Source organism: Terrapene carolina, unplaced genomic scaffold, assembly GCF_002925995.2.
Source record: "Terrapene carolina triunguis isolate 2854851 unplaced genomic scaffold, T_m_triunguis-2.0 Scaffold96, whole genome shotgun sequence".
Taxonomy (NCBI): Eukaryota; Metazoa; Chordata; order Testudines; family Emydidae; genus Terrapene; species Terrapene triunguis.
Window position 1 is genome coordinate 39,953,062 of NW_020664447.1, and position 27,964 is coordinate 39,981,025.

At 43.6% G+C, this 27,964-nt stretch overlaps 1 protein-coding gene across 2 annotated transcripts in view; it reads right to left on the reverse strand.

Moving 5' to 3' along the window:
• Window positions 1–743: 743 nt before the first annotated feature.
• The window catches only part of CAPN3 (calpain 3), a 60,049-nt gene continuing 32,828 nt past the window's right edge, over window positions 744–27,964 (reverse strand). For both annotated transcript variants that reach the window (XM_024197456.1, XM_024197457.1), the window contains 13 exons: window positions 27,229–27,240; window positions 24,343–24,551; window positions 23,654–23,690; window positions 21,489–21,506; window positions 19,780–19,893; window positions 16,546–16,623; window positions 14,297–14,354; window positions 13,725–13,789; window positions 11,463–11,531; window positions 8,740–8,818; window positions 5,848–5,964; window positions 3,095–3,153; window positions 744–1,279 (listed from right to left, as the gene is read on the reverse strand). In XM_024197456.1, the coding sequence (XP_024053224.1) occupies window positions 1,253–1,279; window positions 3,095–3,153; window positions 5,848–5,964; window positions 8,740–8,818; window positions 11,463–11,531; window positions 13,725–13,789; window positions 14,297–14,354; window positions 16,546–16,623; window positions 19,780–19,893; window positions 21,489–21,506; window positions 23,654–23,690; window positions 24,343–24,551; window positions 27,229–27,240 (942 nt within the window). In that variant the 3' untranslated portion in view covers window positions 744–1,252. The remainder of the gene's footprint in view (window positions 1,280–3,094; window positions 3,154–5,847; window positions 5,965–8,739; window positions 8,819–11,462; window positions 11,532–13,724; window positions 13,790–14,296; window positions 14,355–16,545; window positions 16,624–19,779; window positions 19,894–21,488; window positions 21,507–23,653; window positions 23,691–24,342; window positions 24,552–27,228; window positions 27,241–27,964) is intronic.

Sequence of the window (27,964 nt, forward strand, 5' to 3'; positions counted from 1 at the left end):
GCGGGGGAAAATGTGTTCTTAACCTGGGTTATCTACATGGGTTAAAATAGCAGTGAAGACACAGCAATTCACCTTTTAACTCAGGTTAGCAGCTGGAGGTCAGCCCCAGGTTGCCCCACTGGCTTGAACTGTAGCTGCTAACTCAAGTTAAAAGCCACACTGCGGTGTCTTCATTGCTATTTTAACCCATGTAGATAATCCAGGTTAAGAACACATTTTATTTATTTGTTCACCTTCTATTGCACTGTAGACATATCCATAATGTCTTCATCACTTATGTTCTTGAACAACATCAACACTGGCCCACTGAGCCATTATATGAAAAATACTAGATGGTTCATCACAGGAAAAAACACAGGATCAGTATGATTTATGGTTGAGTATGCCGTTGTGAAAAAGCAGCACTAGCAATACTGAAACCAGAATTAGAACAGAGGAACCGAAGAGTGAGGCTAGGTCTACACTACCCGCCTGAATCGGCGGGTAGAAATCGATCTCTCGGGGATCGAATTATCGCGTCCTGTCAGGACGCGACAATCGATCCCCGAATTGACACACTTACTCCACCAGCGGAGGGGGGAGTAAGCGCCGTCGACGGGAAGCCGCGGAGGTCGATTTTGCCACCGTCCTTACAGCGGGGTAAGTCGGCTGCGATACGTCAAATTCAGCTACGCTATTCGCGTAGCTGAATTTGCGTATCTTAAATCGGACCCCCCCCCCGTAGTGAGGACATAGCCTGAGAAGATGGCAGTGGTGCCGATGAGTCACAGTTCAGATACAGACTTAGTCCTGCATAAGGACTAACAGTTGACTTGGAATTACTAGCCCTGGAGAGGTAAGGAAAATATTTTCCATATGCCAGCATAGTAGTGGAAAGGCATGTGCATTGTGTGGGGAGTGACTGATAGTAACCTTACCATGCCAAAAATGCTTACGTTTGGTCATCAGTAAGTTAAATCTTTGTTGCAAAAGTAAAATGCCAGGGAGGCATTAATAGATTAGTTTTTAGGTAGTGAGCTCTAGTCACTTTCCTAAAGGGTATTGCCATCTGTTTTTATATTGTGCCTTCCTCGAGTTCAGCATTGGAACGTGCAAGTTGCCTTGGGTAACAATCGTTCTTTGCTCTGTGGCTCCAAGCAGGGGAGGCAGCTGTGTTGGGAAGTCCTTCATATTCTGAAGCTGGTTGCTTCCAACAGAAATCCTGAGAGTCGTGGGCAGTGTTCATGCACAAGGGGAGGGAGGCCAGGTCAATTTAAGCATACATGGTGAGCTGCAGCCACTGAAAGAAGAGTGAAAGTTAAGTAGCAATAGAAGTGATTTCAACGTGACTGGAGAACAGTAGACCATTGCCATTCTCATCATTCACACAACAAAACTCAGAACTGATGATCCTTCTGTTACTGCCAGTTCTTGTTTCTATGAACTGTAACATGAAACTGCTGAGAGAGAGACCACATTTTAAACTAAGAATTTGGCTGATTATGACTTTGGCATGGTCTGTAGAATCTCTCTAGTGATTGGTGGTGATTCAGAGCCACATAAGACTTAGCCTAGTTCCTCCCACACCAGGATTCACTCTCAGCAATTGCCCTTTCATGGGTATGGCCCTCTCCTGCCTCTGCCGCACTAGCCAGCCATGTAATAATGTTCAGATAGTTCCTCATTACACACAGCTGAAGTGGCCCCTGTCCTTTCACTTTTTATCCACATTTCTGCTGTTCCATTGGGACTGGCTGCTTTTTCCCCATGTGTTGTTCCCAGGGCCAGCTGCTTATAAGGAACTGCACCAATAATTTTGTGATGTAAATGCACAGATGGGAAGGCAAAGGAGTTAACTAGTTTTCTTGATCCCTGACAAAAGCTGAACTTCTAGCAGTGAGGACAGGGATTTGGTAACTCCCCCGGCTGTTCTTCTGAATTTTGTCCCATGCTACTTGTTCAAACACCTCTCCTAATGCAAAGTCTCAGGGGATCCCCATGTCTACCCAGGGCAGATGCACCTTCTGTTTTATGTTGTTTTTTTAAATCTTACCCAAATGACTTGCATGGAGTAAGAATGCATGGACCTCACTTTACATGCCATTAAAGGGTGAAGGGCTAAATTCACCCTGCTGTCATCTGAGACAGTAATGACAGGAAGTCTAGGTGTTTCAAGCCCGAAGCTTAGACTGAAACCGTGCTTTCAGACAGGCTCTTAAAAGTCCTTAGAGTAACTGCACTATAACCTTTTTTTGGCCTACTCTACATAAAGGTGGTGTGAAGCTAGTAGTTAACTGTCCCAGGATAAAATAAAATTTAAGGCTGTTTAAATGTATACACTAAGATGAAGAAGAGCTGTCATAGGCAAAGTTTCTCAGCCATATTTTTTTCTTCTGTTATCTAGTCAAATCCTTGATGGGGTCCAACCTTTTATTTTGCCTCCATTCCAGGATATACACTGTAGAAAGATATATCACAGCTTTGTAACTATAGTACAATAAGCCTCACCTGAGATGTAAGATGATAAACATTGCAGGTTTAGCCACCTTTCTCGCCCTTCCTTGTTCCTTTGATATATCTTCATTTTCTCTCCAAGTCAATTAAGACAGCTGACGCATGTTAAACTATGGAACACTGACCCTGTCAGCTGAACTTTTTAAAAAGTACATATGCCATAATAGTGAGGCCTTATTTGAGAACTAGGGAGAGGCACCACTTTAGGGTAGGATTATTGGGGTAGGAGATTATTGTTCAAAATATTTTAAATGGTGTTTTTAGTTTTAAATTGATTTGTAAACTTCTAAAGTTCTTGGATGCACTTTAAATGATAAATTGTAAGAGATGTGGGTTGCATTCTGATTGTCTAATTTAGCTTATCGATCTAATGCTTTTATACTGCCATACGTCACTGTGTATCTGAGCATCTTCCACGTAAAATTGATAGCAATAGCAAACTCTCTAGCAGACGTTATGGAGTCTCTTATCTTACCATTTGGACAGTAATGTCAGCTTAACTCTGACAAGACTCCCTTAAGCATAAGGGTGACAAAGAGTAAGAACAAAATTGCTCAACCTGACCATAACCCAAGAAAAATACCTGAGTAAAATTATTTACCTCCAAGACGTTGAGTTTAATGATACCATCTCCATCTTTATCAAAGGCGTGGAATGCCCCTAAGGAAAGACAAATCAATGCAAAGTACATACAATTACTATGGATAAAGTGAAGGCCATCCTGTGTGTAACAAACCAAACTACAGTCCCAATCTGTTGTATAGAATTGTGCTGATAGTTATTCAGCTATTGGGCTTGTGAAGTGTCCTTGCTCGGTTGTTCCTCAGCTGTAGTCAACAAGGCACAGTTACTTATTTTCTTTTGGATTTATAAACTGTGCCTGTCATGTTACATAGTCCTTGAGCCCATATGTGAAATTATTAAAACAACACATTGATCCACCTCACATATAACCCCATAATCACATCCTTCAAGTGAAACACTGAAATAATATATCAGCTTCACACCACATACTGTAGCACAACAAATTCAAATGGTCAGAGCAGTGAAGGAAGCAAAATGCATAGTTGAGGGCCCTCCTGCCTTTAGTAGCTGGATTTATACAGGGCCAGTTAGTTATGAGCAAGGATGACCATGCTATTGTGGCACACAGGAGTGAGAGGAAATACCCAATAATAATGTACCCAAATAATATATGCAGCTGGAAAGAAAGAGAAGTGAAGATGCTGAAAAACTCTGTTCCCTACGGGCTAATGATATTAAGCAGCTGCATTTCACTCCAGTTGTAGCTACCAAATAGCCTTCAATAGTCACTTTATTTATGGGATATCTTACATTGCTAGAGTACTAATGAATAGGGTGACCATATTTCCCTATGCTCAATACGGGACACCTGGTAAAATTACTCGTATTCAAGTGAGTTTATGGCAATCAGTCAGAAATGCAGTACAAATGTTCAAATTAACATCAACATTGACTGAACCCCAATTTAAAAAGAAATACTGCATAGTTGGATTCTTTTTATTTACCTTCTTATCTTTAAGGTTTTAGGGTTCACACGGAAAGAGGGGACACACCCATACCCTTCTCTCACACAGGGGTGGGGGCAGGGGTGACGAACCAACCCGACCCTCCCTGCCCAGTGCTCTCCGCCCTCTATGCCTGGCTGGGGCTCTGGGACGGACCTGCCTTTCCTGATACCTGGTGCCGCATCTTCCCGAGGCAATGTGGGGGGTGGGGGGGAGAGATGGGGGTCACATGCTTCCCCCCCCAATTTCTGCCAGGGTTCACACCAGAACATGGCCAGCAGCAGCCTTTTGGCATTGTGCAGGATGGAAGGGATGGGAGCTGCTTCCAACCGCAGGGGAGGAGGAAGGGATGACCTGGCCTGTGTCTTTGCAGAGCTCATCTCTTCCTCCCTTCCTCCCCCGCCCCGCCATGGCTGGAAGCAGCTTATCCCTTCCTGCCTGCACAGTGTCAAAAGGTAGCTAACACCTCTAGGCTGCTGCTGGCCCCGACATAACCCAGCTGCCTCCTGTCCCCTAGCTATAGTACAGGCACAAAGGGGTTAAGCCCTCAGGATGCATTGTGCACCAGGGTCCAGGGACCCTGACTGCAGGGGCTTCAGCGAACCAGCCGGAGAGGTGGCTCAGCAGGGGAGAGTGCCTAGGGGACGGAGCAGCCCCGCGCTCCCTGGGGGAAGGACCCCAGGCGCTTGGGGGTGGGGGCTGAAGAGCGTGCTAAGCCCCTGCCTGGGGGGCTGCTGTGGAGCCAGCAGGTTCAGGGCAGGAACAGGCTGGAAATCGCTCCCTCCCCCAACTCCAGAGCTTAGCTGAGGGGCGGAGACTGGAGACTGTGTCGCACTGCACAGGGCATTGGCACATGCAGGGCTTGGTGCCTCCTGGCCAGTGCCTTGGGCCAGAGGGTCTTGGGCTTTCCTGGGGTGCCAGCCCAGCCAGAGGCACTTGGGGGAGGAAGGAGCCTCCTGGCCAGGCTGCTAGTGAGCTGAGCACTCCGACCGGGGGCTGGTTCTCCACACAGCGCTGGGAGCAGGATGTGCCCCGCTGGGGGGCGAGGGATACAGAGGAGCAGCGGAGCTAGGGGGCGAAAGGGCAAAGCAGGGAGAGGACAGCGAGAGGAGGCATATGTAAAGGGCCGATGGGTGGGCAGCAGAGGTGACACGTAACTGGCCGCTGCCTGGCGCCTGCCTGTAGTTATCAGCTGCCGCAGCATGCAGCCAGGACTGGCCAAAAACAGGGCAGGGGGCGGGCTCTGGTGGCCGAGAGCTGGCACGCAGGGAGGGATGCGCTGATGGACCAGCAGGGGAAGCAGCCAGCCCCATGCACTGCAGCTTCACCCTGCCACCAGCCTTGCATACCCACCTCCATCATCAGCCACTGGACCTCCTCCCCCCACTCACTGCTGGGGGTGGGCGGGCGGCTGGCGAGCAGGGATCTGGCCAGCAGCAGGACCCACCAGTACTGATGGGGGGAGGCAGAAAATGCAGGATAATTTGCCTGACTTTGCCTGAAAAAGTCAGGACACCTGCAGGAGGGTTTAAATATGGGACTGTCCCTTTAAAAACAGGTCATCTGGTCACCCCACTAATGAATATAAAACAGCCACTGCTGTGAGGGAGCTTACCCAGCCTGAGACTCATAGCTTACAACAACAGAGAAGCACTGCAGCAGAACAGATGACATTCATTATTGAAATCAGCTACTTTTTATAATGGTCACTGATATTAAGCTTTCAATAGAGCTTTAGAGCAATTTTTGCTTGGGATGGACCACGTGCTCCTGTGTGAGAGAGGAATAGCACAAGAAGGACAGTAAAAATTGGACTGGCACTTACTGAACATTCCTTCCAGTCGCACAAAGCAGCAGATAAAGCTGTCAAAGTCAATGTTCATGTTTTTGTCAGCATAGCGCATTGTAATGATGTCATAGAGCTGCTTGTTCAGGCAGAATCCTGAGAAGGAAGAGAAACAGAAGACAGCTGTTCTTCAGCTCTTGGCACGGTTCCGGTACCAGACTGACACTGAGAAAAAGCTTTGTATGGAGTCATCAGTTCCTGGGCCTAACCATATACCAAAGGTCCATGCTGAGTGACCCAAGAAAAATAAAAATGCAAGAAGCTTTATTGTGTCAGGTTACTCTCTTAAAAGGAAACAGCATTTTGAAATTACTGTTTCAAGTGGCAAAAGTGTGCTCATTACCTCCCATTATCGCTGTGAAGAGAAGGTCCTTGCCCCAAAGAGTTTAAAATCTAATTTAGACCTGATGAAATAAGGGGCCGGAGTAACAAAAATTCAGACAGGGATCAGTGAGGAAACTAGGTGTTACAACAATAAAACTGTACAGTGGCAAAAAATAAATGACTAAAACATACAAACCCCAGCCTCAATATTACCCATCTACATACTGTATAGGAATGTGCAGTTAGTCAACCAGCGCTGCAGATTGGCTTATTAGAGGCGTTTACATGGATTTGGGCATTGCTGGGGGCTGGCTAAATGCATATTCATACAGAGTATGTGGGCTTTCAATATTCAGCATGGGTTTATAGTTTATTTTACATTTTATTCCTCTCCTAGTTTAAGAAGTCAGGCAAGAATTATTTAAAGAAGAAAGAATATTATTTTAGGCTAATAATTTTACTAGCAAGAATTAGAAACCTGTAAAATGTACCGTATTCCTGCAGCATGTAAAGCAAAACCCAGGTGTAGTTTTTTTATTTGTCTTTGTAAAACCAAAATTCCATGATTGAGGTTTTGCCAAAACCGAAATATAGCTGCCTGAGCAATGCACAAAACGTTGATGTAGATAATTTACCAACGTCTTCACATTAAGGTTCATAACAAGGCTCATGAGTTTCTGAATGATGAAATACTCTCCCTCCCTTAGCAGCAGTCACTGGCAATGGAATGTGTCAGGGCCTGTATAGTCTCTCTAGAAGCAGGTATGCTAATGAGTTTGGGAGAGCTAAAGCAGCCACCTGGACTGCAGGGTGAATTCTATTTAATTATGTTGCATGTTTAATTATGTTGGGGGTGGGCAAGGACAGTTCATGTGCGGAATGAATTTTGTTATGTGCACCAATATGGAGGTGATGGGTGGTGGGGGTGGGGCCAAGGGGTTTGGAGTGGGCTCAGGGCTGGGGCACAGGGTTGAAGTGCAGGGGGCTCCAGCTGGGGGTGCAGGCTCTGGGGTGGGGCTCGGGATGAGGGGTTTGGGGTGCAGGCTGCCCCGGGGGCTGTGGCAGGGAGAGAGGACTGCCCCCAGCCTTCTCTCACCGTAGCAGCCCTGGGCCGGGGCCAGGAGCCTCTCCCTGTCGCAGCCCTGCATACCCCCCCTCTCTCCTCTCCAGTCCAGGCCCCTACACGGCCCTTGATAGCCTGCTGTGCGGCCGCGCAGCTTAGAGGGAACTTAGCCTGCAACCAGCTCATCAACCTTTATGTGACCAAGCCCCCACTGAGAGGGACAGAATACCACACTGAGTGGATGGGGGTTATGGAAGTGGCCAGGCTTCATTTACCAAGACTGGACAGCACTGATATAAGCAGTGAAAGGCTAAAGAGCAAACCATCTCCTCCCTTGATATAAAGCAGGTGGGAGATGCTGAGTTCCCCAATAACACTTCCCTACCTCACAGGGGCAGGGCTACCAAGTGTCATGCACCTTGCCACCCCATCCCACCTAGGGTTGCCAACCCTCCAGGATTGTCGTGTGGTCTCCAGGAATTAAAGACTGATCTTTAATTAAAGATGATGTCAGTTGATGAAACCTCCAGGAATACATCCAACTAAAATTGGCAACCCTAGTCCCACCTGCCTGCAGCTCAGCAGGCATCCCCTGTGCTCAGCTGGGCTGTGAGCAAGCTGTAGGCAAAGAGCTACTCTAGTTCCTCCTGGTCACCAGGGGCCACTGTGGTTGGAAGCAGCCAGGTGACCTCTCTTGCCTGTCAGTATCTGGCCAGCCAGGAGGGAGCCCCCAGCCCAGACTCAGAGGAGGGGAAAGGGGCTGTGGCAGCAATATCAGCAGGAGCAGGTAGGCAGGTGAAGGGAGGAGGGGGGCAGGGTGGGGGATAAGAGGGGACAGAATGTGGGGACGGGGGTGAAGTGGACAAAATGGGGCAGGAATGGGGAGGGCTGAATAAGGGAGGCTGCCCCAGATTCCACCCATAACAACCCTCCCAGGCTACTCCAGGCTCGCTGTGTCAATGGCCCAGGAACGTCCCCCCACTGGCTCAGTAATGCCCACTGCTGCTCCTTGCCTCCTCCCTTCCCGTGCTTATGAGGTGTGTTGGGAACAGGTCCCTGCCTCACTCACACCAGCTGCCACTAATTGGTGGGAACCCTGAGGGAAATAGGTGACTTCCACCTCTTGAGAAATGTCACACATGGAGCTGCACAAAGCTCGGTAGCTGTGCCAGGCAATTAATTAATGCTTGTAAAGCTCCCTGAGATCCTTGATGCAGGGTGCACAGGGAAGGCAAAATATTGTTTACCACTGAAAGGTAGAACTGGCTGAATAGAAGATTCAAAGTGTTTTCCTTGCAGCTTGGACATGTGAAAATCTGTCCAGGGCAACAGCTCAGTATCCAGGTTTTTCTAGGACGTATTCCTTTAAAAGGCTGCACTGTACTTCTCATTTTTACTATATGGGTACAGGAAGGGTAGGAACAAGAGGAGAGCAAGAGGGAGTGGATTCAGATGAATCCCTGGCATTGAGTACTGTGCAATACCTGCATCTTTGACTGCATTACGCATCTCATAACTGTTAATGGTGCCAGAATGATCTGTGTCATAATGTTTGAAAATTTTCTGGAAAAGAAAAAAATAAATATCAGGAATAAAGTTTGGTCATTTTGTAGAAAAACAATGCTGATTGGGGAAGGCTGGCCGCTGAGCAGGGCTATGATTTTCACCCTAGCACTCTGGTATCTAGGCTTCAAAGGCTAGACGAGTTCCATACAGAGTAGAGTGGTGGTTAGTTGAAGAATAATGACTGTCTGTGAAAGTCGTGTGTTTCCCCCGCCCCCCACATTGAGGTAAAGAATGGTGACGCTGCAGCGCAGTTGTAAGGGGTGCTGCATTATTGTAGGGGCTATCGCTCTGATGAGATGTTGTACTAAGGCTCTTCTTTCTTATGTCTTTTGGCTGCCCAGTTAGAAATTGAAGATCCAGGGCCCTTTACTAAAAAAAGTTGGAAATAATCCCAGTGTCCTGACTAATAGACCCTTTCTTTATATAAATCAGGTTGCAATTCCCAAGTCTCTGGGTGAGCCATTACAGAGTACAGAATGATAGTTACATTTGCTTATATGATCACTGTATTATCATCTAACTCAGTGGTTTTTCAACCCTAGGGGTCCGCAGACTATGTCTAAAATTTCCAAAGGGGTCCGCACTTCCATTCAAAAAATGTTAGGGGTCCACAAATGAAAAGAGGTTGAAAACCACTGATCTACCTCACTGCTTTCCAAACACTTTGGAATATCTAGCACATGAGAGGTGCTGAAAAAACAAACAAACCTATTTTTCTCAGTGCTGCATAACTCAAATTCCTCAGTAAACTGCATTGGCTGCCAGTAAACAATTCAGCGCCTTAATTTTGATATATAGAAGCTATTTATAATCTAGACTTTAAACACTTGATGAGTTGCCTTTTGCTCAATATTCACATCTTGTCAGGGTTGTCAGGTGGTTCTGCTCTCAGTCCCTGAATACTAGCACGAAGGAGGATGGGAGGCTTGTTGCTGTGGGCTGTGTAGACATAGCCTAAATTCAGTTAAGTCAGATCCAGGCTAGAGGGAGGCTGTGGAACTCCTCTCTAGAGGTCTACCACAGCTCCTCATTGACTGCCCATTAACTAAGGCTAAGCTTTTGTCACGGTTATTTTTAGGGACAGAAGTCACGGTCATGGGCAATAAACAAAAATTAATGGAACACTGTGACCTGTCCATTACTTTTACCAAAAAAAACCTGTGACAAAATGGGGAGTGGGGGGTCCAACACCCACTGCTGCTGTGGCTCCAGAGTTCCCCAGCCGTCCGTGTTGGCTGGGAACTGCGGGGTCACCCCTCCTGCTTCGGGGTCTGGGAGCTGCGGGGACCCCCCACTGCAGCTTGGAGCTTTGGGACTGGGAGCTGGGTGTAGGGGCACCGTGTGCAGCAGCTAAGAGCTCTGGGGCCCTCGCTGGCTGACGGTTCCAGCCCCACGGCCCTGGGGCTGAAGCAGAAAATGTCATGGAGGACCCTGGAAGTCACGGATTCCGGGACTTCCGTGACAAAATTGTAGCCAATTAAGGCTGCGAGTCTGTCATGCAGGTCACAGATTTAGTGACTTTCCAGGACCTCCGTGATTTCTGCAGCTGCCAGTGCAGCTGACCCCAGGGCCACCCAAGCAGCTGGGATGGGCCCGAGGCCAGCCTCACCAGCTGCTGCTCGGGTGGCCCTGGGTCCAGCCACACCTGCTGCTGCTCAGGCAGCCCCAGACACCTGGCCCCGGGCCGCCTTCCTTCACCTGAGCACCTAAAATTTAATCAGGGGTATTCATAGTACAAGTCATGGACAGGTCACAGGATGTGAATTTTTGTTTATTGCCCGTGACCTATCCATGACTTTTACTAAAAATACACATGACTAAATCTTAGCTTTAATTACAATTAAAGCTCCATCTCTCTTGGTTGTCCTATCTATGATACTTTTGAGGTGTAACCCTGGCTTTTCCCCTCTTTTCTTCTCCCTCCCTACCTCATACACCGTCATTCTGTATTTGGGAAAAATCCCTTTAATTTATGGGTTGGGTAGTCTTTGGGACCATTTGATTTCTTTGTGTTCTTTGCTTTGTCAGATTGTATACAGTGTTGGGGCTGGTCAGTTTCTTTTTAATGATTGGTATTGCACTTTTGTTTATTATACCAATGATTCTCAACCAGGCGTACGTCTATCCCTGGGGTACACAGAAGTCTTCCAGGGGGTACATCAACTCATCTAGATATTCGCCTAGTTTTACAACAGGCTACATAAAAAGCACTAGCCAAGCCAGCACAAACTAAAATTTCATACAGAAAATGACTTGTTTATACTGCTCTGTATACTATACATGGAAATGTAAGTACAATATTTATATTCCAATCAATTTATTTTATAATTATATGGTAAAAATGGGAAACTGAGGAAACTGAGCAATTTTTCAGTAAGTGTATGTATATTTTTATGTCTGATTTTGTAATCAAATAGTTTTTTAAATGAGGTGAAACTTGGGGCATGCAAGAGAAATCAGACGCCTGAAAGGGGTACAATAGTCTATAAAGGTTGAGAACCACTGAATTATACTGTGAGTAGATGCTTTGTGGGATTCAGAAAGAGAATCCCACAAAGCGTCTTGGTGGAATAGTTATGTGAACATTGTCTCTATGGAAGAAATACAGAATAAGAAAAACACAAGAAGTTCTCAACAATACCTGCCAGCTTTTCAGCTTATCCCAGAGGTGTCGAAACTCCTCGAAGTTTATTTTCCCTGAACCATCTGTCTGTGATGTGAGAGTTCAGGTAAAAAAAATGTTTTAAGGGAAAGTTATCAAAACTCTGGTCAGAGTCCACTTCAAGAGGATATAAATCCTATTCAGGATTTCCCTTATTATTAGAGGTGGGTGAATAGTACTGAAAAGTACTTTATGAACCCTTCTGTTAATTCTGAATTGCATTTAATTCCATGTTCATAAAATGTTGTCACTAGGTACAGAGCTCCTGCATTTGGTAGGAGAGGGAGTCCCTCCGAGAGATCTTTTAAAGTGTGTAGGATTGAGGTGTTCTAGTGGTGTCTTTTCAAATAGTTTCAAATGTGGAAATTTATACATGAAGTTGCCAATTTAACTTGCCAGCTAAATTTCATCCTGAAGAATAAAGCTCCTTCTGTTTTATATTTTCCATCTCTCTTAAAAAATCCACCAAAACAACCTAAGAAATCCTATACAACATTCTATTAAGGTTGCATAGTTATGCACTCAGGTTGCATTTGCAAATTTCACTCTGTCCTCTTATGTATGTGCATAACAATCTTCTTTAATTACTTGATCACACATTATATATCAAATACAACATATTCTACAGTTTTTCTACCTAAAATGAACATGTACCATCTTGTACTACTGTATATTATACTGCATGCTCTGAGATTATAAAAATACTTTTATATAAAAAGTACACAGTAAGATGTACTTAACATATTACAAATTAAGGGTAACAGAGAAATAGTGAAATTTTGCTGCATAAACTATAGCTACATTATATATGATTTTTAAATAAAAGATCTAATCTTTATGCTTCAGGACAAAAAGCTAACTAACTGCCAGGTTAGGAAGAAACATCTGCAATTAGCTGGTTGTTCCATAACTGTCCACTCTGGAGTTTCTTCTGCTTTCAACTGAAGCATGTGGTACTGGCCACTGTCAGGAAATAGAAATGTACAGAATATAAAGTATTGTTCTGCTTCCCTGTCACGTTATCTGATAAAATATGACCATGTAGATCATTGTTGCTACCACTGTTATATAATCGCAACAAATCTTGTACAAAGGTTGTCAAGTAAGGTGTCTATGGAAAGGTTATGATTTGCTGAATATAATTATGCTATTTGTGTGCATGTATCATTTTTGTATTTGAAGTTATGAGCATTGGCTCTATACCTATATTTCAAATATGTTTGCTCCTGGGGTAACGCCCACAAGGTATTTAGCCTGTAAATCTTGAAGGGAATATTCAAATTAAGTGGCTCATCAAGGAACACTTAACTCACAATGGACCATGGGAGATGAGACTCCTATCTACAGATAATGGACTTTCCTGCTATGAATAAGCGAAATTATGCAGGGACATGTGGTTTGCCCATGTGACTCCAAACTCCATCTTGATACCTGTAATTTTCCACCAGCTGAGCTGAGGGCTTTGTTTGAAACAATGAATTTCCCTCCACATGGCAGAAGCTATAAAAAGCGCTAGAAACCTCTCCATTTTTGCCTCTTTCCTGCTTAAGCCTCTGGACCATGGACTTATACTGATGGGAGCATTCTAACCAAGGGACTGAGGACCTTCCAATGAGTTGGAAGCAACCAGAGACATGACTTAAGCCAGCAGTTTATTCCATCACTGCTACAAGCCTGAACCAAGAACTTTGCAATTATTGTATGTATTTGATTCTTTTAACCAATTTTAACTCTCACCTTTCTTTCTTTCTTTCTTTTTCATAAATAAACCTTTAGACTTTAGATACTAAAGGATTAGCAACAGCATGATTTTGGGGTCAGATATGAGTTATATATTGACCTGGGTACGTGGCTGACTCTTTGGGATCAGAAGAACCTTTTTATTTGATTAAATTGGTTTTAAAGAACCACTCAGCTTTAAGTCTGGTGTTTTCGGTGGTGATATAAGGACTGGAATGCCTAAGGAAACTGCTTTTCTGACTTCTTGTTAGCCAGTGTGGTGAAACAGAAGTTTACTTTTGTTGCTGGTTTGGTATATCTTAAGGGAGAATAACCACCAGTCTGGGGGTGTACCTGCCCTATTTCTGCAGCAGTTTCTCCTGAATTTGGTATTCTCAGTTGTGTCCCACAAAGGCACGGTTATATTCCCTAATTTACAAAGCTGTATTTCAGGTGGTTCTACAGCCAGTTGTGCAAGAAACCTAGTATATCAAATAATCATCTATGATTTGAGAAGGATACGTCCATTAAGGCAATCATGCTGCGGCAGGACTCCAGCACAAACCCTTCTGTCTTCAGGTCTTTGTCTGAAAGAAATAATCCCAAATGAAGAAACTGTACAAGTCAGCAAGTATCTCTTCCTATCTGATGTGACTCCATTCAAAGTACAAACCCTAAATCTACCTCTGACACCTTCCAAAAAATGTGTGACAGAGAAACTGACCGGTACTCAGGGCTATTACTGTTCCAAATTCTGGCTGAACTTTCTTCACCTCACATAGGCTAGATTACCCCACACAGTGCGTTGAGTGAATCTCACTTTCTTTAGTCCTTGAACGAACACAGCAGTGATGTGAGAACTCAGTCCTAAACTAAATGGAAAGGACACTGCTGTGAGCAAGTTCAGCCTGCTGGAGTCCCAACTGGGAATCCCACTACAGTGATACTAGGAAGTTCTTAAACCTTAAGCCATAACTGACATCAAGAGGGCAGCAGTGTGAAGATCACACTCCAGGCAATGTCACAGCTAGAGAGTTCCTTGCTCAATAATATTCAAAGACTGATGAGGAGGTAGAAAAAAAGCTCAAACTCACGTTTTTTTAGAACGTTATTCAGAACACTTCTGAGTTCTTCAGCACTGATTTCCATGTCCTGGACAGAAAGGTGCAGAGAATGCCACAAATTATAACATTCAGTATGGAGCAGAAAGGGTTGCAGAGCATGGCTTTCTTAAGTTTTTTTCTTGGTGATTTTTAGGTGCTGCAATATGCTGGCAGCAGAGAAAGAAGTCCCAGTTCATACACAGTACAAATACTGACCCAAATCTTTGGCTGGACTGTTGCCCATATCACTGGTAAAATAATAATAATTAATAGAAAGCTGGTGTAGCTGGCCATAGGAAGATTAAAAGATTAAAGGGCAATTTAAAGGATACCCCTGCACTAGAGATGAGCTGCCTTATCAACTGCTGTGCCACCCTGCACATCCACCTGTTGGCATGGGAGAACAGCTATCAAGGCTTGCTTGCACCCTGGGGATCCAAGTTAAAGCATTTCTATCTTAAGCAGGGGACTGGACCAGCCCCACAGTTGGCCCAAGATCAGGGGATCGTCCAAGTTGTGCAGTGTGTTCCTTAGTGGACTGTACGGATCTGAGCTATTCATGGAGAGTTAAACTAAGAGGAAAACAACTCATTGCGCCTGATTGTCTTTTTACTTTTACAAGTCTAAAATCAGAAGTAACTCCATGGAAGTCAGTGAAGTTACACTGGTGTAAATCAGTGCACGAAAGAACCATCAGGGCCATTAGCATTCAGTACATTGGCCAGGGAAACTGCTGACATCCTTCCAACAAGAACTATTTAAATGTGGTTTGCTGGAAGGATGCTTTGCCAGCTAGTTTAGATGGGGTCATGTTAATGGTCTAGAACCACTCTATCCTTGAGTCATACTGAGTTCAAACCTTGTAAAACCCAGGGGACCCGCCTTAATGCTGGGATAGGTTGTGGGTATGTGTGTGTGCATGTACACAAATGTAGGTATTCTCTTTTTTGTTTTTTGTCTTGTCTCTAACTCTTCTTCTTTCGCTCCTACATTCCTGCTTGTCATTCTTTAACTGTTTAAAAAACAGTACTAGACGAATAAGTGTAAACTTCTAGTGGAAAAAATATATTATTTAAAATTACTCAGGCCACAATCAGCTTCCCCTGCAAGTTCTAGAACTTCTGGCTTCCCAGTGTTATTTTTCTGTCAAGCAGAAATATATGATTTCATTTTTCTGAACTTTTAAAGTCAGTTTCATTCTGGTTCTGTACAGAGACTGATTCTCTAGCTACAGAACAGATACAGAATCAGAAGTGGCAGTGAAAGTTTCTTTTCCATAGCCCCGCTCTGGAGAGACCTGTCTATAGGGGTGAAAGAGGGTGCAGTTTATTCTGTGCCCATTCAAACCGTCACCTCACTGCTGAAACATGGAACCAGGTGACAAATAGTGCTAATTAAGTGGTCCCCTGTCCTCTGGGAACCAACAACTCATTTCATACAGGCTATTGAACTGTCATTAGATGAACAGCCAGTAAATTCATGTCAAAAACACCTTGGGTCACACCTGATCTAAAGGTAAAAGGTTTTCTATCCTATTACCAGACCACCAAGCACTGCAGTTGTTGATCTGTTTCCATTTTTAATTTCCACAATTAAGCACCTACTGAGGAATATTTTATTTTTAGCCTGTTTATACATGATAAGTGAAGTCGGTCAAGAAACTCCACATACTAGCAATGAAGCACAACGCCAGCTTTAAATAAGGCTCCCTCTTATTTGGCAAAAAGACTAATCACTGACAAGATATGGTTCCAAAACTACATTTAGACCTCAGGGCTTCAGTGTATTACTGTACTGTGATTTGCTTGGCTTGAGACCTTTCAGGAGATCAGAGAGAGTTTCAAGTGTGTTTTGAATCTGCATAGAATCATAGAATATTAGGGTTGGAAGAGACTTCCAGAGGTCATCTAGTCCCACTACCTGCTCAAAGCAGGACCAACTCTAACTAAATCATCCCAGCCAGGGCTTTGTCAAGCTGGGCCTTAAAAACCTCTAAGGATGGAGATTCCACCACCTCCCTAGGTAACCCATTCTAGTGCTTCACCACCCTCCTAGTGAAATAGTGTTTCCTAATATCCAACCTAAACCTCCCCCACTGCAACTTGAGACCATTGCTCCTTGTTCTGTCATCTGCCCCCACTGAGAACAGCCTAGCTCTGTCCTCTTTGGAATGGCTGTTGATTTAACTGCTCTCAAGGTTAGTCTGTTGTGAAAGGTAGAGACTTGGACTGTGTACTCACATCTCCAGCAATCTGCTGGAATATATTCCTGAACTGCTTCTCTTCTTCACTATCCTTGTCAGCATTTGTTGGAGTGGGCTGCAAAGACACAAATATAAATGTTGATGGGCTGGTGTGAGGGCCTTTGGGAGAGAGAAGGGGATCTCCAGGGTTGGATCAATCACTCACTTGTGACTGTCTGAAAATCCTTAATGAATTTGGAATAACATTTCAACTCCCTTTTCCCTCCCCAACAGAGTAGAACTTTTCCTATTTCAGGATCATTCCTTTGGGAACTGCTCTGGAGAGCAGAATGCCCTACAGCAAGGAACTGTTATAGTGCTTGTTACATTTTCCTGATAGCCTTTGCAGAGCTGACAGGATGTACCACTTTTCTGTAAGGCCTTCTGAAGAAAGTTGTGCTAATATCACATACGTTACAGATAAAAAATATCTACCAGCCATTCAATCCATTCACCAGGAGCAAATAGTTTGTTTCAACAGCACATTTTGTAGTACTTTGTCCAGTCTTCTTTGAAGCATGTCAAGTGATAGGCCTTCCTCTCAGGAGACTATTCCACAGTTTAAGAGGGCTGTTAGAAATTTTTCTAATGACTAGTAGATTTCAAAATATTTAAAAATGTTTCTTAATAACCATCATGTAGGTTTACTTGCTTAACTTTATCCCATTGCTCTTGTTTATCCCTTTAAACAATTACTCTCATTCCTTGCTGTTTATCTTCAAATATTTGATTTAATCTCCTATAAAGGAGATATTTGGAGCAGAGGCAACGTGCATGCTTCCCCCACATTTGCTGCGTGGATTGTACTGAGCATGCTCCCACGGACTGAGCATGCTCAGTAGCATCTGCTGAAGCTTGCTGCCCACACTCCCTCCCCTCCCCCCATTGGCAGGCATGGAGCATGCATGTTGTGGGGAGATCTGCTCTTGGGTCAAGTGCGCTTTACTTTGACAAGTTTCTGGTAATGACAATGCCCCTTTACCTATCTACTGACTAGAGGAATTGCAGCGATGTTCAGATGCATAGATTGTAGATTGCCTGCAGCAGCCTTTCCCCCCCAAGGCAGAATAGCCCATAAGGCAGCCTCTCTATTTGACGGACTCCCTCTTTTTCTTGCACATGCAAACAGGTCTGAGTATTACTAAGGGAAAATTACTCACATGTCCTTAAAAAGGAAGCTCCACATTTTAGATATAATTTTGCCTACTGTTGAATAATGCTAATTACATATTAAAATGCAAATTTCCTTGTGGTCGTTAAAAACAAAAGAAAGATAGTATATGGCTACCTTTCAGCCACAGGCATTCCCTGAAAATCCCACAGCAAAACAGTCCCATTTTCCATGCAGAGAAACCAAAACCCTGACTCTGAACAACCCCGACTTTGGTTCAGTGCCTGAGCATTGTTGCTTAGGTGCTTTGCTTCTCTAATGCTTTATGGAGACTGAAATTTGAGTAATTCTCTAGGGGTAAACTCTGAATTCTCCAAGATTTCTTTCTCTAACAGCCAGAGAAAGGAAAAGGAAATACATGTATAACTGGTTCTACTCAATCTTTTCCCACCTGTCCCCAGGACAGCCTGGGTGGGATTCACTTTTTCAGTGCACAAAATCCTACTAATACATTAGGGCTGGAAAGGGGAAAAATAAGTCAGAGGAAAATAAAATATAGATTTTATTTTAACATTTCTTTGAACTTTTTAATAAATATTTATACTGGAGTTATTTTTAGAAACAGCCCAATTTAGAACCTAACCACACTGTAAAAACTGCAGGTTTGGGTGACCAGATTGCAACTTGGTAACCCCCCAACTTAGCTAACAGATAGTGTAGTCCTGCGGTATAGCTAGAACTAAACTGTGTTGTATTATGTTCATGAACTGTACTGGAACCCTATCAAGTCCAAGGCTGTAGGATGATTCGGAGATACCGTTTAAAACAGTGTTTTCACTTCTACAGTGTAACTTCATATATGTCAGAAAACAACTGTATTGTAATTGGGTCCCCACCATCATAGTAATTGCTACAGCATAGACAGGACCCAGAGCCTATGATTGACGTTCTCCTTGCAACAACTATTTAAATATGGTTATTAGTAGCAGCATCTAGCATGTTTTTTTGTGACCATTGTGAAGAGGATTTTAAACTATTATGTAACCATACAAGAGAATCAAGGGTACAGGCTACTCAGAGGGATGCTAGAGAATAGTTTGGCTAGCACACTTTTCAGGAAAACAATCCTTGAACACAGGGGGCAGGAAAACTATACTCAGACCTTGCTAGCAGCAAGTCTGTTCAGACTGTGCTAGCACCAACTACATATAAATCATATTGGAGAAAGGTCAGGTCTTTACAGGGCTGTACCATGATTATAACACAATTTGATCCCCTCTGCACAATTTATAATGGTTAGAGCACTACTGCATTATAAAATACAATGCTGACACAATCACAGTAGAAATTGTACTGTTGACAGGCCATGGTAATCAGTAGGAGCCTCTTGAAGTCTACATGAGTTGATTTGCTACACACTGCCTATACAACAGGTGCTGTTACAGGGAGATTGATCAGCAATTGATTGAATTACTTTTCTAATTGTAAAGGTGTCATCTTGCACAGTCTAGATCAGGATAGTCAATAGACAAACTGTGGGCCAAATCCAGACCACCAGACACTTTTGAATGGACCATGACATCTTTTTATTTATTCATTATCATTATTATTGTTATTGCAGTGTGAAAAATGTTTCTCTGGAGTCTGGATCTTGACTATACCTTGACCAAGAAATTTGGACCTTGACAAAAAAATAATTGACTACCCTGGTCTAGATCATCACAAAAGATCAACATGTTTCCTATGAAACTAATCACTCTCTCCAACATAGGCATAAAATCACTGAAGGGACGATCTCTTCCCTCTCAAATTCAATATATCCACCTACTTGACTGAAAGTTCTAATGCAGTGTAGTTGTAGCTGTGCTAGTCCCAGGATATTAGAGAGACCAGGTGGATGAGGTAATATATTTTATTTACCTGTCTCTCACAGCAGAAGGTCCAACAAAAGATATTACCTCACCCACCTTTTCGCTCTGAAATTTCTAAATCAGACAAAATTATCAGCTTTAAAAGGGCTTTCCTCATCTCATAATTCTCAATTTCCTTGCCCACACCCAACCACTACCCCATGCTAGCCAGACCAAGCTCCATTTTCTTCATGCCAACTGGTACAGAAACCTCATCGCTTTTCTTTTTCTCATCTCTGCTCGTTTTTTTCTTCTCCTTGTCAGATGCTTCATCGACTTTCAACTCCTTATTGCTGTTTGCTCTGTCAGAAACAAAGATGATTGGCTAGAGAGAGGAGGAAGAGGGCGAAGAGAAGAGGAGTGGAAGTTACATAATAGAGGAGGGCAAAGTGTTTGAGAAAATCCATTCTGTGACCATGCTCATGCTGCAACAGCTCCCATCACAGAAAGGGCACAGCTGAGACTGCACCAAAGGTGGCTCTGAAGTTACTGTTCTCATCATGCTAAAAAGTGATACTGATGCTGTTAATACTCCTTGTGCAAAAATAGGTATTAGTTCTCCTTGTACAGGAAAGCCATTTATGCAGTAAACACTCCCCGGTTTTAGGAGCAAAAAAGAGGCCAGCCAGGTTCTTTGTTGTACTTTAATTAGTGTGACCAGATGTCCCGATTTTATAAGGACAGTCCTGATATTTGGGGCTTTGTCTTATATAGGCGCCTATTACCCCCCCACACACATCTCCCCCATCCTGATTTTTCACACTTGCTGTCTGGTCACCCTAACTTTAATAGCCCTCACACAGAAAGGGTGGCAGCACTGCAATAGCAATAAAGGCCACCTGCACTACAGTAATTCTCATGCAGAAAATGAGCTGAGTTGTTAGTATGGAAACGTTTTAACTTTGTACAGTGCATGTGTTTGATCCCTTCCCAGTACTGACTTGTGAGGCATTCAGGCGCAGAGTGCAATTGCTTTCTTTGCTTTTCTTTAATGTTTTCAAAGACAGAAAAGATTGTTCTGCCCTTGCCAGACATGCCATATATTTTTTATGTGCTCACCTGATTTTGGATGTTTTATGGACTAGGATGTAAATGATAATTTGCAAATAACAGTCCAAACAGGAGTTTACCGAATTAATTCTTATAACTTGTTTCAATGGGGTTTATTTTTGCATCCCCCTAATGGAAAAATGGCATAATCCTCACATCACTACCTAATTTCAAGGTAGAGGATACTTTGTAGCTAAGTGTGTTGTAAGGGATGGGCGGGAGAAACCCATAGCTTACTAGAGAAGGGGGATGGCAGCTGGGTTAGACAGCAGGTGGGAGTTTGGGGAGCAGGAATCTGTGGCAGGAAGAGTGGCAGCATTTGACAGTAGAACGTGGATACTAGGACATTTGTCTGGAGCAGGGTTGTGTTGTGTTGGAAAGGGAGATAAGGGTGGAGAAGGGAGTGGAGCTGGGAGTGAAGGAGAGGGTTCGTGGCATGGTAGGGTAACAGGTCAGAAACAAGACCCAATTCCATGAGCTGCTGGACACCTTCAACTGCCACTGAAAACAATGGGAGTCCTGGGTGATCAGCATCTGGATCAGGCCTATAGGGATGGGAAGTTTCAGAGGTGCCAGCTTCTCTGTGTGAGCTGAGTACACTATCCTGCAAAGCTCTTAGTAGCTATACAATGGAAGACAAAGCCATCACTGCCTATGGTAGAGTGTAATTGCAGAACACTAGCTCTAACACCAATCAAGTTCTCATATTGCAGATAACTCACTCTGACATTGGCAAAAAACTCAAGCTTCTGTGATATCATCAGGCATTTAACAAGAGTACTGTTTACGGCAGCACCACTTTATATAGCTGCATGCTCGTTACCCTACTCAAGCCCAGCACTTTTCAGGTCTATCGAAGCAGAGACCCACCTTGCCTTTTTTCTTTTTCTGAACCAAAAAAAAAAGCGATATTTAGTAAACATAGTTGTAGATTTAATACAAATTGTATAAAGTTATACTGTGCAATGTCATTCTTGCTCTCTCTTGTTTATTTTTGCCATTTAGCTACATTCATTCATCTGAGCTCCATGGAGTCAAATACAGGAAGGTAGGAATTGCCATACCAGATCAGAGCAGTGGGTTCATCTCACTGCCCTGCCCGAACTGAGAAACCTTCACCTCAGCTCTAAGTGTTCCACTCTTTACAGTAAGCAGGGTACCGGAGATTGATACACCCGTGTCCACACACCAATATCCAGATGGTGGGTCTATTTTAAGCCTACCAGTCTTGAAAGTGTTCATTTAACATTACAGAAAATGAAAGGGTCGACATAGTGGTGGGCAAGGGTCAATTAAATTATGTTTTGCCTGAGTTGAACTGAGTACCCACCATTCCTTCCATTTTATTATATCAGTCCTTGTCTTCTCCCTTCTGAACATGTTGCAGCTAGCCCAAATAAAAGAGTTAACAGTTTGTAGGTGTAATTGATATTCATTAAAATCACTGCTACCGTTTGGAGACGTTTGCAGAACACTGGTATTTATCATCACACACCTATTCAAAAGGAGCCACAAAGAAATATTGTTCTGATTTTATCAGACGAGAAGTCACTTTCACACTAAATACCCTACAGCACAATCTAGACTTTCTACAGTAAACTAGCATTCTCAGTTCACAGATTAAGAGGTTTTCTGCAAGGCCTTTATTGTACATTCAGTCACACAGCAAAATGAAGTTGGTGAGGACAGATGTAATGGCGAAATTTCCGGGGCTGGTTAGTGCCTAAAGCACTAGCCTTCCATTACTGAAAGTAGGTTTCAGGTCTGGTATGAAGTCTTACGTCATATGATGTGGTCTGTCCATATCATAAGGCCACCATACATAAAACATAAGAATGGCTATACTGGGTCAGACCAATGGTCCATCTAACCCAGTATCCTGTCTCTGACACCAGCCAGTGCAAGATGCTTCATAGGGAACGAACAAAAACAGAGCAGTTATTGAGTGATCCATCCTCTGTCGTCCAGTCCCAGCTTCTGGCAGCCAGAGGTTTAGGGGCACCCAAGCATGGTGTTATGTCCCTGACCATCTTGGCTAATAGCCAGTGTTGGCTCTATCCTCCATTAACTTATCTAGTTCTTTTTTGAACCCAGTTGTACTTTTGGCCTTCACAGTGTCCTGTGGCAATGTGTTCCACAGGTGGACTTTAGAGCTAAATGATAAGATAGCTGCTCAATTAGAGTTAATGGGAGCATAAGGTGCCTGCCCTTGGCCTCTTGTTACTTATTTTCTTAGCTGTGACACTCTTTCCTACTTTCACACACAGAAGGAACCAGGGGTAGTGACCCAGTATACTGTTTGTATGACATCAGACAGTAAAACATTGCATGTAATAAACTGAAAGCAAAATATACTGTGACAGACCCAGACCAGTGGGGTACAGGAGTCTAGTAGAGGGCAAATATACTGGTCACTGGATGAGTGGTTTTCTGTTCCCTGAGTGACCAGAGCAGGGGCTGCACTAGAGTAATCAGGAACCTGCTAGAACCAGTTAAGGCAGGCAGGCTAATTAGGACACCTGGAGCCAATTAAGAAGAAGCTGCTAGAATCAATTAAGGCAGGCTAATCAGGGCACCTGGGTTTTAAAAGGAGCTCACTTCAGTTTGCGGTGTGAGTGTGAGGAGCTGGGAGCAAGAGGCGCAAGGAGCTGAGAGTGAGAGGGTGTGCTGTGCTGCTGGAGGACCGAGGAGCACAAGTGTTATCAGACACCAGGAGGAAGGTCCTGTGATGAGAATAAGGAAGGTGTTTGGAGGAGGCCATGGGGAAGTAGCCCAGGGAGTTGTAGCTGTCATGCAGCTGTTACAGGAGGCACTATAGACAGCTGCAGTCCACAGGGCCCTGGGCTGGAACCCGGAGTAGAGGGCAGGCCCGGGTTCCCCCTAAACCTCCCAATTGACCTGGACTGTGGGTTCTTCCAGAGGGGAAGGTCTCTGGGCTGTTCCCCAACCCACATGGTGAATCTCCGAGGCAAGAAAATCCGCCAATAAGCGCAGGACCCACCAAGATAGAGTAGGAACTTTGTCACAATACTTACGGAAGGCTGTTCTGCTTCTATCTTGTTTTCAACTTCCCTAGAAAGAGGAAAAATTGTTTTGAAAAAAAAAAGAAAAGAAAAGGGCCATCCTACACGGTTTGTTTCTGTAGCTGGTTTGGAGAGAGCCACTTGAACTTTCAAACGAGAACTTGAGTTATGATTTGAATTGGCTTCTCCTTCTATAGTGACAAAGCCTAGACACAGCTCTCTGTTAACAAACTGAGCTGTGTACCCAAATACTGTCTATGAGAGTGTGCCATGGCTTGGCATGCATCCTGCTAAATCTGAGCTTGGCACTGCCAGTGAGTTTTGTCAGCTTGGGAAAACAAAACAAGCTAATTAGCTCTGAGCAAAGTGAAACCAGTTACCAAGTTTACTCATCTTTGGAGGACGACAGGACCACCCAGAGAGTGTAACCTATCTGGGGAGTGAGGGATGAACGATAGAAAAGAAATAATTGCTTAATTCCATGATGTTTCCCTGATGGCCAAAGTTAGATCCAGCTCACAAATGCAGGCAGGCAAAAACTATTCTTCTTCCAAGGCATAAGAGACCTAGAAACCTAAATAGAGAAGACGTGTGTGTGTGTGTGTGTGTGTGTGCAAGGGAGTATGTATGTTTGTGGGGGAATGGGGGGCCATGTGGTTCATCCTCTTCTTTAGAGTCAAATAACTGGCCCTTGAACTTACTCTGAAAGACTTCTTTTTTCTGAGAAGACCCTCAGGATGAACTCTCCCTCCTGGTGAGGTTCATATGTCGATGGGACGATGACATACTCATTGGGAGGCAGCCGGAAGCGTTCAGAGATTTCTCGCATGTTTATATATGACTTACTTCTAGCTTTGGAGGCATTGTAAAGGAAAAAATCCTTTTGTAAGTGCTGCTTGTTACCATGCATCTGTAAACAAAAGAATCAAATATCCCATCTTCAGCAAGATCTTACATAGCTCACAGGCAGATCCAACACAGACAACACATCACCTTGGCAGAAAATGCCTGTGAAATTAAAACTTTTCTTTGAAATACAAGGTACAGGAGGCTTGATGGCTCAGGAGGCTGGTAATAGATCTAGACCGTTTTACCTTAAGTCACCAACTAGGTCCCCTCTAACTGGAAGTTGTTAGCATTTGATGGCTGCTGTATGGCCAACCTGAAATGAGTTGGTGGTCTCATTTGTGTTGCTAAGATGATGGTATCCACATCACAGAAGCCACAGTCACAAATGACACTAACTGTTAACTTCTTGGAATTATCAGCACAGAGGCCAGGACTGAATGAGCCTGGAGAATAAACTACCCTCTTAACCTCTACGGATTGTCCCTCCAGAAAGGGTTGAAGCACGTTGATAAGGGTCATTGGTGCACTGCCACTGCCATATATGTTCTCTGGATAAACTGAAGATTTCATTGTCCAGGGCTGTCAGATGGGTGTCTTTTACTAGCACTAAATTCAATTTAAAATCTAATTGGAATGAAAAGAGAATTCTCAAATCATTTTTGAGAATTAAATTTCCAATAACTCTTGCAAAATTAAGCTAGTTGTGGGTAGAATTTAGCAATACTATTGTGCTGATAAAGAGATCAGATCCAAAAGAGTCTGGCTGTTTTACAGGGTCAGTGTTTGTCCCCTGCTGTTTTCAGTCTCCAAGTGAGAGATACGTTTCTCTTTATTAATGCTGCTTGCAAAGAGTCTACATCCAGGGTTGTGGGAACTCTAACAATGCTCTGTTACTTCCAGTATCCCTGCAAGGCTGCAGGCTAATATAGCCTGTACTTTCAGCTGAACTTGCTGAATGACTCTTCCCTCATCAGCAAGTATCAGGATGGCAAAACAAGAAAACATGATGGGATTTAGAATGGAGGAGGCAAGGTTTAACAGCCCAGTTAACAAGATAAATATAGAGAGATATATTTGTAATAAACTAGGCTGATTACGTTACACATAATATAAAATTAAGACACTGCTCTTTGGTGGTGGGCATGATGGAAGATGCAAAACCACCTAACTTCTGTAGCAGCCTGGTGGGCAAAATGGAAATTCTGCACCAGATAAATAAAAACCTCAATTTTTAATGTAATTGCATTATTTTCATAGTTAATCAGTATAAATGGTGGATTCTCTGTAATATGAAGTCTTTAAATCATGATTTGAGGACTTCAGTAACTGAGCTTGAGGTTAGGGATCTACTACAGGAGTGGGTCGATGAGCTTCTGTGGGCTGCAGTGTGCAGGAGGTCAGACTAGATGATGGTCCTTTCTGGCCTTAAAGTCTGACTCTATAAGTACAGTATGCTCATATTAAATATTCTGATTTTACATCCAGTTTACCTTTCTCTATGTAGTGTCTCAGTTTTTCAGTGTGCTACAGATTTTTTTGTTATTGGCAAGACATAATTGCATCATAATTGATGGGGGAAAGGTGGAGAATTTGGTAGCTTGGTAGGGACAGTAGGGCTTTTGGGAAGAGATTGAGAGATGGTTTGGGATTCTGAGATAAGCACATTTGCTAGCTGTTTTCTGCTGAAATGATCAGCTGTAAAATAATCAGCAATGACAATATTCAAAAGGTGATCCTGAAATTTCACAGTTAACACACCATCAAGATGGGCAGTTCACACCTCCCTTGGTGCTATCTGAAGGCTCAGGTTTATTTGCAATTGTAATGGCTGGGAACATACTGTTTTTTTGTTTTTTTTTTTAAATGAAAGCTAAGGCTTTGGCTACACTAGCACTTTTGTCTGCAAAACTTTAGTCAGTCAGGGGTGTGAAAAACACCCCCCCCAACTGACATAATTTTCCCTGACAAAAGCGCCGGTGTGGACAGCTCTATGTCTGCTTGCAAAGAGTCTACCTCCAGGGTTGTGGGCACTGTAACAATGCTCTGTCTGGGGATTGGTCCTGCTTTGAGCAGAGGGTTGGACTAAATGACCTCCTGACGTCCCTTCCAACCCTGATATTCTATGATTCTATGTCTGCGGAAGCGTGACTGTGGGGTGGTTTAATTATGCCGGCAGGAGAGTTCTCTCCTGATGGCATAAAGCAGCTACACAGGAGACCTTATAGTGGTGCCGCTGCAGCCGTACAGCTGTGCCGCTGTAAGGTCTAATGTAGACATAGCCCTATATTCCAGAAGATAATTCTGCAGCAAGGAGTGAATTCTGCAACTCTATAGCAAGCTCCATGCTGCAGAATACACAGGAACCTGGCATATCTTTAGGAGGTAAAGAAAGCAGTCTGCAGGTTTTATAGGGTTTAGCTGCATGGAACACAATAGCCAGATGATGGCTGTCATTGCTAGCTGTGGTCCATGGTACCAGACTGTAAAAGACATGAATGGGATCCATACTTAACAGATGAATATTGAGGAAAGGGAAAAGGAAAGGAAAGAATATAAAATGAGAAATAAAAGAGAAGATGTGAACTCACAATGTAGCTAATTGATACTCAAAGGGTAAGACTGTCACTTGTGCTAAAACACTGAAAACAAGCCCAGCCGGCTTACGCCGACGGCACAAAAGTTATGTTATCTGAGAACTTTACACCAAGATGTCAATTCTTCTTCCATTCAGCTCATACCTCTTTCGGCACCTTAGAGAGAAACAAAGCAGGGAAACTGTTAGGGATACAGAGGGAGTGCACTTATTTATCTTATCTAGCTTTATAAGAACACATAAAAAGTGTTTGTTCTAGTTTCTAGGCACGCTGCAATCAATTATAAGTTCCTCAAATCACATAAACATTCTAACCAACCTCACTCCTTTACGTAAAAAAAACCCAACCTCCTCTTGGGTCCCCTGCAAAGTAAATCAAGATTAACACTAAAACATGGCTTTGGGAGGTGCTGAACAACACCATTTCCTATTACAGTCAACAGGAAGTGAAATTGCTCAATACCTTTGAAAATCAGGTCATGTACTTCTATCTATCTCACCTCATCCTTTCAGTGATTCTCATCACCATTACAGGGTATTGCCAATGGCGATGCAGTATTTGATTCTGATAGGCGTAAATCCCCTGACCAAAGAGAAGTTTGGGATGCTACTGAGGAGCAATGTGGGGAAGTCGGGAATAGGGATTGGAAAGGGATCTTTCTAGATAACGTGACACAGGGCAAATCCTTATCTGTAAATTAATATGGACTAAATGAAAACAGAGACCTGAATTTCCCTACTCTCTTAGTTCCATCCACTCTAGAAGAGTTTCTTTCAGGTACCACATTCTCTCTCCAGCCACTGAATAGTAAAAGCTGCCACTCCTCATTCTTTCAGTACTGTTATGAGACAGCTTAGTCCCATTTACTGATAGGCATTAC